The 12,918-nt window shown below is 38.5% G+C and overlaps 2 protein-coding genes across 2 annotated transcripts in view; one reads left to right on the top strand and one right to left on the bottom strand.

The window, feature by feature from the left end:
- The window catches only part of trabd2a (TraB domain containing 2A), a 55,620-nt gene extending 43,635 nt beyond the window's left edge, over window positions 1-11,985 (bottom strand). The window contains exons 1-2 of the mRNA XM_064307456.1: window positions 10,995-11,985; window positions 9,207-9,767 (exon numbers count right to left, since the gene is read on the bottom strand). Of these exons, the coding sequence (XP_064163526.1) occupies window positions 9,207-9,767; window positions 10,995-11,096 (663 nt within the window). The 5' untranslated portion in view covers window positions 11,097-11,985. The remainder of the gene's footprint in view (window positions 1-9,206; window positions 9,768-10,994) is intronic.
- Window positions 1-12,918, top strand: part of dcc (DCC netrin 1 receptor) — a 368,326-nt gene that overhangs the window by 48,826 nt on the left and 306,582 nt on the right. The window lies entirely within an intron of this gene.

The following is a 12,918-nucleotide window of genomic DNA, read 5'->3' as shown; positions in this document are numbered from 1 at the left end:
GCAAATGGCTTAAAACACAGTTTGACTTCTGCCCTAATTTAGCCCCACTGCAATTGAAGTCTAGACATGAAGCTACATTGTATAATGGTCATTTTTCAGTTAAACTTAGCAGTAACTCCCGAGAGCTTGTCCTGCAAAACTTTTAATGCAGTTCTGCCAAAATGTGTTCTTTCGGAAATGGAATCAGAACTTGGTGGTGATTATTAGTGCAACTTTTAACTGACACGCAACAAATCTTGCTGCTATTTCAGTGTGTATGTACACAGTTTCAACAAGAATCATGGCATGATGGCTATTACTGGGGTTCAAATTTCATTAGGTCTATAAAGGCTGGCTGTCAAAATGTTTTTTTCTCTTCTCATTTATTTGTAATGGATCAGGTTGACCTTATGGTTGATGTATTTGGTTGCCATTCTTTAGTAAAGCCAATGCTTAATTGAAAAAAGTCAACAAACACAGTGTGAACAGGGCACAGTCAAAGTGCCCTGTTAATCAAACCCCCGAATGTATGTCACATGATTGTCCATTTAAAAAAAAAAGTCTTAATTTGACTAGCCTCTATCTATGCGACATGCTAGGCAGGGGTACAGGTGATGGATAGAATGGGTCAGACAAAAATAGACTTTCATAACTAATTTGGGCTCTCAACTTCACAGGGGGGCACAACTTTCCTGCCCCCAAAACATAATTGTGTTGAAATGTGGGCACATATAGTACTGCTAACAGGTGTGGCTGATGGAACTCTTTGGTGAAAGCACAAGCCAATCACATTAAACCTTACTGGTCCCATATTTTTCTCCTACCTCCTCCTGTTTGCCACAAATGTGAGCAGGCTAACAACCATCACCTACACAAACATTATCACAATACTTCAAGAAACAGACGGCAAAAAGTGCAGAATCACCTTTAGAATCTTGACTTTCTTGAAAACCTGCTCTCTTACGACAACATTTAAAGAGATATTACATAGTCTCAATGAATCTGGTAAGGAGAGCCATCAGTGGATTTACTGACTGCTTTTCTGAAAGTTCATGTGTATCTCCTGTCAACGCTGGTTTTTGTGACTTCAAAGATTTGCACAAAATGTGCTACTAAATTCCTGTTAAGTCAGTGTTAACACAAAACTGACACTGCTCTGTGATCTGTGCACATGTGCTCCTTTCATCTGTACAGTCCAAGGGGTCCAGCCTCCAGGTCCATCACTCAATTAAATATCTGGTATTCCCGCTCTGCTTCCAGGAAACACAACGGATGCTCAAAAGGATGTGTTAAATGGACTGATGGAGAGATATAAAAACCTTTTTTGAAAGCACACACACCGTTCCTTACACAGAGCATGTCTTATCAGAGTTTACCCTCTTGTGCTCACAGAGGAACTTTAAGTCGGCTGGAATTCTTTCAAAAAATATTTCCATTAGCAGCTTGAAGTGTGAATCGATCATCTGTCTCTTACACTAAAAATGTCAAAGATAAGAGGCACCGTTCTTTACAACAAACTTTCAAAAGCTCCAGGTAGGTAGTGAATTGATAGAGAATTTTATTTAGCTTTATCAATTTATAACACCAGAGAACAAAATGAGCGCACCGAAATCTGTGTCTGGACAAGAGGAGCAACAAGAATATTTTTTCAAAGCTTAAGCAATGGCAATAGACCATCATCGTGCATATTGTCTGGTTCTTGATTATCTTGGGTCTTTTGCCAAGACAGAAAAGAAATGAAAGAACTGCATTACAGCTTATCAAAAGACCTTGGATGTTATCGGAAAAACGTTAAGTCAGTTCCGTTCCCATAACAGATGGGCCATTGCATTAAACAGATCCCCCAGTGCTTGTTTTACAAGTCCTTTTTAATCATTTCTGTTCCATGCTAGCTCCTTTTATATTTGTTCACATAGTACAGGTCAAAGTAAATATCCATTGTTTTAATATGTCAACAGGGGTTAAACGTGGTCCGAATTCTTTCTCCATTTTAAACGACTGCACTTGCAATGCATGTGATGGAAGCTGAAATGTTCCACAGTTCTGGCATTTGCTGCAGATTGTTAAGGACTATAATTGTAAAATGTTTTTTTTTGGAGGTATGTTGCAATGCTTAACTCCTCCACAAAATAATATCTTCATAAATGTGATATTTACAATGTACTGTATATTTTATCTATGAAGAACTTAGAATATCTATGAAGGATTTAGATGGCTATGACATGTTTATACATTGTTACGTGTTTTATTGTGGTGTAATTTTGTAAACATTGTATAATACTTACACAGCAAAGCAGGTGAATATTCAATATCACACATTTAGGAGTTCCCTGGTATTTACACATTTAGTGCTCATGTGTGTGCTAATAAAGGCACAAAGCTCTGGTAATTGCTGGTAACTGCTGCACACAGATGCTAATTGAGGGATTGACTATGGGACAGCCTGAATTGATCCCTTGAGCAACTGTTACATTTACCCAGCAGTAAACCATAGAAACAATTGAGGTAATGATGAACTGTTAAAGGCTTAAAATCAATCATTAATTAGTACATTGGCTGTTCTGGCCTATCATCGGGATTTCCTTTAATGCACTATTAGGATTACAACTATCACCTCTGTCTACAACACACTACCAACAAAAAAAATTAAGAGGTAACTAATGCTCAAGTAGAACTCAAATTTCTCAGTTACTCACTGGAAAAATCTCAGTTAAACTGCAGCACACAATTAGCACCTACTTTACACATCTAGTGTATCTGACCGCAGAGCGTGATGGAATTAGAAATAACTGTTTATTTTCCTGACTTGATGTTACTTGTTTTGTCATTACAGCACTTCAGTGTATTACTGTTTTCAACAAATTGTGAATTGTGAAGTTTTCAGTAGTATTTTAAACTGATACAACTACAATATATGACTGGAATAAAGTTTGAAAAAAGAAAAAGTTGTAAATCCTGAATTGAAAAGGTTCCATGTTGTAAAACCATCCTTAACCACCAAGCCATCCTTGTGTGTCTTCAGAAATCAACACTACAACCTATTAGATTGGACACTTGGCTGTTTTAAAAATCAGTTTTTCTTCTCTCCTAGTTTGTAATGCTCATCTTATTTGTAGTCCTGCATCATAACTGCAAAGTCCTCCGTCATCAGTGGCGGGGCACAGGGTGTGTGTGTGTGTTGTCAGATGTTTCTTCTCTGCACTCTGAAGTCATAATGCTGAGCAGGTCCTTTTTTGCACGATGAGTCTGAGACTGCAGTGCCGACTTTAACCCTGCCTCCCTGGGCCACGATACAGCCAATTATGTGGCACCCTGCTGGGCAGCCACAGGCACACACTGTAGGAAACCTGACTGGAAACTAGGGCTTTAGTAGAGCATACCACTCAACATATTTTTTGAGATTATGCATTAGCACTACATATTATGTAGTACTCATAAACCCATCCGCAGTAATTAGGAACTGCTAAGCTTAAATGACCTGATGGAATAAGTGGATTTTGAATCATTTTGAGTGGTGGATACTTCCACGATGCTAGCATGTTAGCCCTGCTACAGTCTGCTGCCATAATGGGCTCAAAGTGGTGCTTCACTAAGGAAGTGAGGAATTTTGTGTTGATGTTGTAGTGCTCTGTATACCCCGGGGGACTGTTGGCTTAGACGCAGAAAGAATCCAAATTCCCTGTGGGTTTTTGAGGAGTCTAATGTAGCGGAGCAATCACAATCTGCGATTGGAACTTTGTGAGTTTATTCATCTAAGTGCACAATATCAGAGGAAAATGCCTAGAGTGAAAAATAGATTCAGTGGATTTGCACCATTTGCAAATAAAGCAAATTTAGCTTATATTCTCTCATTGGTCTTTGTAAACCCCCTAAAGCCAAAGATGCCTTCCTTCCAAAAACAACATGTAAAGAATCAGTAATCACTGTAAGTTAAAAAAAACATTAGAAAATATTAGAAAATGAATTTTTAAAAAAAACTTTAAAGATTAGTCAGCTACGATAAATCAAATGTCGACAGGGTGTAAAGTACTTGAGTTAGCTTTCTCAAGATATGTAATCCTGACATTTTTTTTTGCCATGCTGTGGATCCAGGGCAGTATAGTTTCTGATTTCATGAGCTCCCAAGGCTAGCTGCTACTTTAAGTGACCTTATGCCAGTCAAATTCTAAATCAAACTCCCATGAACCTTCAACATGGATCTTTTGCCCAAGAGAGGAAATCTAAAACATCTGTGGTACAATATTTAAGGTTTTTTTTTTCTCCCCTGCAGCAAAGCCACTGTTATGTACTTTGCATTCAAATAGTAATGGTAGTGATGATATGAAACACTTACAATTTGGTAGGCCTGAAGAGTGGCATGTACTAAAATATTTGTAATTGTGCAAAATTTAAATCTTGTTAAATAAACATTACCGGTAATGGGTTAAAGAATGTAAACACTTATGTGAATGTGAAGTATTAAAATTAGTAATCTCTGCTTCTTCCTTCCAGCCATTTTGGTCAGTTTCATTGACAAATATGACACTATCTCCTTTCTGTAGAGGTGACATTATTTTTGCAAACACAACTGGACAAAGGTAAATAGGCAATCCTAACAGCAGGAAAAAATACCCCATTCAAATGATAAGCTTACATTATTATTGTTAATACACTTACGTTATTCTGGGAAACACATGCAGGTGCAAATTAAATAAATTGTACAATAATATAAAGTAATTCATATATTTAACCCTTTAGGAAACATACTGAATTTGAAATCCATCCAATAAAGGGAAATGGCATATACAGGGTTTTGTTCTATTTTTAATGGAAACATCACTCGTTAAGATCTAATCTGATTAGCCAACAGGTTCAGACAGATTTTCTGCTGTTGGCAAACAGCAAATAATTGGCAGGTTGCCAGAATTTAGCCAAGAATGGGAAATAAGAACGACTATTGTATTCACATGGGTCCTAAAACCTACACTTATGCAGTGCTATTTCAGTAATCAACACACTGGAAAATATAGTTTCACTGACTAGAGCCATTTAACAATCTGTACTTGACATGTTCAAAGTCAGCTTTTTGCAAATTTGAATGATCATCTGAATGCAGTTATCTTTTTGAGCACTGGGTCACTGTTTGCTATTTTTGTTTTGTGTTTCTGTGAATAAATGTAAGTAACAATATCTCAACCATATCAACCCCCAAAGTGTGCGTGTGTTCATTCTGAATACCAAATCAAATTTTTCTAATTACACTCAGGCCTTTCATAAAGAATTATTTAAAAAGTAATTTCACTTTATGTTCTGGCATAAAATGATAACACTTGACAAAATTATTATGACAATTAGGCTCTCTTTATAGACTGAAATAAAATGGCAGCAACTGCAGATATGATAATGCAGCATTATTTTACTTGAGGATTATTTTGAATGGTTGTGAATTTTCGGTCAAATTTTATGACAAACGGGCTCGTAATTATTTGAGACGGACAATTAGCTACATTTCCATCAACCATTTCTGCCATTTTGATATGTGCCAGTGCATGGCGAATGGGGAACTGAAAATCATCCCTTTCTTGCTTTCTGACTATTTTTGTTCTGCTGCTGTTCAAAAACCAGCAATTGGAATAAGAAGGCCTGTTATTTTTTTTCCACTGAAAACTAAAATGCTTCAATTGTGGGTGAGGAATATCATAATTAAGTTTTAGTTATAACAATTATTGGGATTTTTCAGGCTTGGCTTGGTGTAAAAGTATGTTTGGTTCATATAGATTAGGCTTCTGTCACATATCTGGACACAGATGGGAGAGGAAGGGACGAGTTGATCTTTTTTCATAAGCAACACCATCTGTACAAACAATTTACAATTATCAGTTTTTTTCTTTCCAGATGCAATCTGCTGCAGGGCTACTTTTTGTTTTTTGATAGTTTTAATTCTGTTTGAATGAACGACATAAACAGTAGAATTAATAAGCATGGAATTAAAATATTAAAATATCACTCAATTTCTTAACCCCCTTTATTTTACTTCATGAAGGCCAAAGGTCTGAAAGTATAAATTTGGAAAAGGAAAAATAAATAAATAAATAAAAAAAAACTGACTACTCCAAAAGATGGACTTTTCCCCAGTTTAATTTGTTTTGCAATTATTACTTATTAAAGTACCAGGAAAGTCATAATTGTGGTTATATTCCCCACAAGTGATAATTGATTGTCTTATTAGTGTTTCTTTCAGGTTTTAAGCAGTTGTGAGCATTTAAATATAATAAACACTATTAGATTATCGTGACCTGTTCAGCAGATAAGAACAGCGTGGGCGTGTATCTTCCACTTTCATATCCATGAGACACCTCATATGTAAACGTCACTAGGTTCAAGCAGGTTGTCCAGTGCAACTACCTGACTGCCAGACAACATGAAAGAAAGGAACATAAACTAGGCTTTACCATCGTGCAGTTAAATCATTCAATGTGTAATAGCATTGTACGACTGAGCTACTATACACTAACATTAGAGTCGACTGCAGTCTCAAACTCTGGACATTACACCCGAATAAAGAAAGGCATCAATTCCACATATCAATCCTTGAAAGATATTTAATTATTGTTAGCTAATGGTCGGCCTACTTACTCGATCCATCACACATCTGTTCTACGACCACAGGGAGTGTCACTAGCAGAACAGTTGGTAGGTAGGGAGGGAAGGCACTGCATCGTCTACCAGCGCTAGCTTTTTAGCAAAGCCACATTGTCTTAGTAGATAGTTGGTTGAAGTCCCACTTGTGAAAATGGCACTACAAATATTAACTGATGGGGTTACTGCAATATTGCAGTGCGTGTAGGCCTCTAGAAATTTAAACCAATTTCTTGTGGGTCTCTTAATTTTTTTGGAAAAGAAAAAAGCGTATTGGTTTTTCTGCATCCAGAGAAGGCACAATGCTTAGGCACTTCCAATTTGGCTTGCCTGCACGAAAGTGGCAAGAGCATCATTTACATATTACAAGTATAAAGGATTTCACTGGTCGTAGCATTTTAGTGAAGTACATTGTACCCAGTTAACCCCGCCCACTTCAAACCTGGCATTTAGCCAAGGGGGAAAGCAAGCCAATTTCGGCACAAGCTGTTCTTCGTTTTATTTTTATTTTTTTCAAGAATAATTATAAAATAATTTTGGGTCATTTGTGAATGCAAAAAAAGTATTAAAATGACACATCAGTAGATTTCAGTTTCCTGTACCTTTTGTTTAGTTCTGATGGCATAAGGACAAATGACGTCAACTGGTTCTTCCTTTCTAGTATACACTGTATAATGAAAAGTAAGAAGAGCTCAGAACTCGCAACAATGATTTTGAATAAAAGTACCTCAACATATGGTTTGGCTTCAGACCCCAGGTGGGAAAACTTCTGTATGCACAATGCACCCTGGCTACTTCAATATATTACCCTATCAAATACACACTTTGTGTGTTTTCATATGAAGGCTGAGATATATGGCAATGCCTGTATGCTTTAATCCGGTATGAATGATGACAGAAAGCTGTGACTCCCTTCTGCAGCTTTCAGTTATGAACCAAGAGATATGAACATTCGTCCAACTCCCTGTGAGTAGTCTGCTAAGGCGAGACTATTAATCATTTTGTTTATGGACCATTGCTTCCAGTGACAGGAAAAAGAAAACACTGGTTTCATTACCAGGGCGTTCCTCTGAGATCTGTAAAGTTCCATGAGTTCCAGAACAGACAAAGGTGTCCTGCTTGAGAAATCAATTATTTATCTGACCCCGCACACTTGTCAGAATGGGCTTAGTGCACGTGCAGATTGGCGAAAAGCGATTATTCAGATTATACAGACCCTGGAACCAAAGGCATTTGAGGAAAGAGACCTGTTTCGAGAAAAAAAAAAAAATCTGCTCCAGCTCTGGTCAGATTTCAAATGGATGCCTTGAGTTTCACCCTACACTTGTCAAGAAAATACATTTCTTTTCTTGCCTTCATGCTAATGTTGGCCTTGGAAGAACGTTTGACACTGAAATGAAGTGACGTGAAGCTTGGCTGCTTTGGTTACCTATTTCTTTCAGGTCCTATGCTTGTTCAATGAAACCAGCGAGCATATATATGTTCTAAATTATATTCACTGGCTGCATAACCATGGAAATCCCATAAAGACATTGTAAACATTACATAATACTATTTTTGAGGAAATTAACTTGCTGTAATGGAAACAAATGGTACAAATCAAAACGAAAGGTCCAGATCACTGCACATAAACTGAATCTATGATGTGTGAGTCCTAGAAAGAATTAAACTATGCTGAAAATATACACTACCATCTACTTGTCATGAGTGAAACGGACCTGACAGTGCCAATCTATATCTGTTTCTGCTTTTAGCAGGACTGCTAGGGATCCAGAAGTTTTATGAAATTGCCTTGTGTAATCCCCTTAGTTCCAATGGGACATTAGCACAAATTGCACAACTCAAAATGGTCTTCATGCAATTGGATGCTTTAAAGGACCTTCATAATTGCAAGGCTGACGGTTATCCAAGCACGAACAAGGACGTTTTGAGTTAGATTCATGAGAAAACCATTAGGGTCAAATTTTTCTTAATACAGGAAGAGACACCAAACTGGATTATTTGTTCAGCTGATCCAGTCCATATCTATTTTGTTTAAAAATCCTACCCAGATGTCTCGGAAATTGACTTTTATCTTGATGTGCATCACATCGTGAAATGACTGCCTAAGAAAGTCAAATTTGAGTGAGTCTAACGGAAAGAAAAAACCTTTAAAAGATGTTGCCACACAATGTCAGCAGGGATGCTTTTCACTACTTTTGCCTCAACAAGAGAATTAATGAATTAATGAAATTGATATTTCCTGCATTCAGCCAACTTAAGACCACAGTCTCTAGAAAAAAAACAGGAGCTACATATACAGAATGCATCCAGCTGAGCTGCATGGGATGAGTGGGAACACTGAAATAAGATACCGGTTCAATGATGACTTGAGAGTATTTGACAAAAGAACAATGCTGGCACACAACTGTTTCACTTAGACAGACCAGCTGAACTTATTCGGACAAGTAACATACTGATTCGTGCCACGATTATATGAAACGAGTTAACCGTGGCACTACATTCATTGAGTTATAATAGCAGTTTTATTTGTGCGTAGTGATTTTTAAGATTTTTAAGCACACGATTAAGTAAGTCGCGCCCCCACCCAGCTACCTGCCCCGGCTCACCTGGGAGAAGTTCAGCCCGTTCAAGGGGTGGCACTGCTCCTCCACCTTCTCCACGGCGCCCGTCCTCTTCCTCATGCGCTCGGCCTCCTGGGCTAGGTACAGGTCCAGCACGGGAACCCCCCGGGTCTTGATGTCGGCCTCCGTGAGGGAGTTGACCATCAGCATCACCCACACCGGCCTCTTCCGCTCCCAGTTCCCGGCAATGGCGTTGAAGAGGTAGTCGGCGTAGAGGCCCTTCCCGCGCTGGTCCGGGGTCATCCAGGAGGGCATCATGAGCTTGACATACTCCAGGTGGCGCTTGAGCCGCCGGTAGATGTCCCGCGGCAGCACATCCTGCAGGTTCTCCCCCTGCGGCAGCAGCTGACAGCTCGTCAAGGCCGAGATGGTGTACGGGTCGGTCAGATCCAGCTCAAAGTACACAATGTTGCTCTCCTGGAAGGCTTTTTTGGAATTTTCCGGAATGAAGTCCCAAACTCTGGTGTAGGGGACATGGATGGTTCCATAGAAGTATGATGGAGGATCCCGTTTAATGGTCCACAGGAAGGAGTTCAAGTCACTTTGCTGCCACAGCAGAACAGAGGGGAAACACAACCATATTAGCACCAGTGCATTGCATGTCTTATTTTTCAGCCAATCTGGAACTGATCTTGATTGACAAGTCTTTTGTTCATCTCAGTCATGTCGTCAAGCAGCATCTAATGTATGTAGTCTATGTCTGTGTTAGATGTAGCTACTGTTGTAACAAAATGCATAAAAATCCATGCAAATGTATTAAATAAATTTGTCATTTGTCAATACGAGTTATTTAATTTGAACAGAGTTATTAATTTTAAATGTGGTTTAAGTGAATCCATAAACCTTATGTCATTTGATAGAATGTGTAGAATGTTAGGGTTAATATCAAGACATTCAACTCAAAACGCCTAAATTCCTCAGATGTTTTTGAAATGAAATCTATATATGTATATATATATATATATATATATATATAGGCATACCCAAATTAGCAAATTATAAATAGGTCTCTCCAACAATGATTTTTACATATAGTTTGTTTAAAATGGAAATTTGTAAATTGCTCATATTATTTGAGCAGAATTTAACAAAAACAATTGCATTATTACACAGCAACAGCTTCATAAACTATCTGAAGTTGAAATATGTATACTTGAAAGACCATTTGATGGAAATCAGTCTAAGAATGATCTCAGCAGGTAATGTAAAATAATCAATATTGGTCTTAAATAGTCTTAAAAATAACAAAATTAATTTAATAGCATAACTGCAAAAAGAGCACTTCACGCTACTTTGGGTGCAGGCCTAGTTCTCCACCAGTGTTAACTCTTAAAACTGGTCAGCTGCTTACCAGTATCGGGAAATGATTCTGAAACACTTACAACTGCGCTTAAGTTCACTTTGCAAAACAGGCAATGATCTTCTGCATCAACAAATGGAAGTTAAATAGCCTATTCATGGGACACATTGCGATTCCAGCGAACATCAAGGGACCGCAATAACATCTCATTGTCACCGTAGCATAAATATTTAATATGGTGTACAATGAAACGCGACGAACGACATTAAACTGATAATTGCAGTAGTTAAAAAAAAACAAACAAAAAAAACATTTCCCTTTTCACAGCTGTTTTGATGGGATAGGCTATCACTTAGACTTGAGTAAATATTTAATTTTTTATTTTACATGGGGCATCTCCGCTCCTAAAATAAATTATTTTATAGTATGTAAAGAGAGTAGGCTATACAATTATTTTTTACGGGGAAACTTACCTTTTTGTTAAGTTCGCATGGAGCTGGATCTCTCAGGTTCCACTGGTTGGCCCTCACCAACAATATTAGAAATGCGTGGATAAATGCGCCCCTGATCAGCATCGTAGCTCCAAATGTGAACGGGATTTCCACAACTGTTCTGTCAGCCACCTTACAACATTTGCGAACACAACAGCCTATATATGGTATAGACTGTATACAAACTTCAACTTAATCAGCCCGAGTTGACCCGATGTACAGCCGCTATCCTGGCAGCACTCATCGTCTCTATGTGAAGCTCTCTTAAATTTAGCCTAATATATTGTTTTATGGTGCATGAATGGGCTGAAGTTTCATCGGTTCTCTAGAGGATAATGGAAATGGCATACTGTGATCAGCTTCCTGACGATGTTTTTCATCTTTCAAACCGTTCTGATAAATAACGAGGTACACCGCTATGTCACATGTTTACTCTCAAATCAAAGGCGAATCTGGAATAGGCTATGTTAACAACGGTTTGATACTTTCCTTCATACTTTGACAATCTTGTTTCATTCTTCACGCCGTTTCCCCATTGGTCCTTTAACTCTGAGGTTTGTCCTATGAACAAGAACACGAATCTTGTAATTCCAGAGTTTGCGGATACTGAGTAGTTGAGGAAACACACGAGGTGCGGGTTAAACTTGCTCTTTCTACCGTGAGTGGACTTGTTGCTGCAACTTTCTAATAATTATTCGACAAAAGGGCGCTTCCTCCGTCGTAACAAACCTCCGCACAACCAAGTTTTCTTCAGCTCTTCGCTTCTTTCTGTACCTCTTTCAGTACCAACGTGATCATCTCCAAAGATATTTGGGAATTATCGCTCCTTTAGTGTCTTTTCCGTGTGCACCCACTACTTCGAAGACTCCTCATGGTATACGCTCGCAGTGGGATACTGGAGTTGCGCGATCATCTCTGTCAGCAGAACTCTTCTCTCAAATCCCCCCTCCACAGCACACACTCGTACTGTGCAATAATCTGATTAAAGCATTTCATCCCCGCGGGCAACAGGGGAGGAGCAGGGACTCTCATTGAGAAAGTAAAAAAAAAAGATTGTTTTCAAGAATTTATTCAAGGGTCGGGCATTAGATAATGCTGGGCACTGGCCAACCAGCCCTTGCTTTGACATTTTATTTTAGCAGCTGTATGTGAAGGTTAAATTAAATGGGAAGTTTCACAAATAAACACCAATAGGAATGCATCGCAAAAGAAATGTAAGCACTAGACTTGCATAACTCACACACTGCTACTCCGTGTGGCCAGACAAGTGGGTATAGTGTGCTTTTCCCCCTGCTTGTAGAATTTAAATTTAAATGTATATGAATGGGGGTCGATGTTGTTTTTGAATTTTTACTTTGTTTTTTAAAGTATGGCATACATAGCCTTATTTTTAATTTAAAACATCTATGCAGACGGCGTTTGTTTCCGACGGCTTGCCATTGTGTATTGAGTGTAAATAGTTGGTTTGTGTTGGTTAATTAATGATGGAATAGACTGCACGAGGTGTTCGGTTTCCTGTTGTCAGCATTATGTCCTGCTAATGCGCTACAAACCACCAGCTATTAACATGGTAATAGACTACGCAGGGAACCATTCTGGCTCTTTAAGTAATATGCCCTAAAATACAACTACCAGGAGCTTTCCAATAGGTCTAAATGTTGATACTTTCTCCAAATGGTTACAGCAAGCAGAACCTGTCCGTTATAAGGAAGCGATCAGAGGAACGGTTATAATTAAAATAATCTCCCAAATCAGCCCTAGGTATTTGGCGAATTTTCATACATGAGTGGGTTGCCCCACCTTCCTAGTTGTGGGTATTTCGCTCTGTTCCTCAGGCTATTTGTTCAACTCTGGTGATGAAGCAGGCCTGGGGCCAAGTATGGAGAAATAGCTAAAATAACCACAG

This window comes from Anguilla rostrata, chromosome 14 (genome assembly GCF_018555375.3).
Source record: "Anguilla rostrata isolate EN2019 chromosome 14, ASM1855537v3, whole genome shotgun sequence".
In the NCBI taxonomy this organism is placed as follows: Eukaryota; Metazoa; Chordata; class Actinopteri; order Anguilliformes; family Anguillidae; genus Anguilla; species Anguilla rostrata.
Note: the sequence above shows the minus strand (reverse complement) of the source record. Positions and strands in the feature narration are given on the sequence as shown.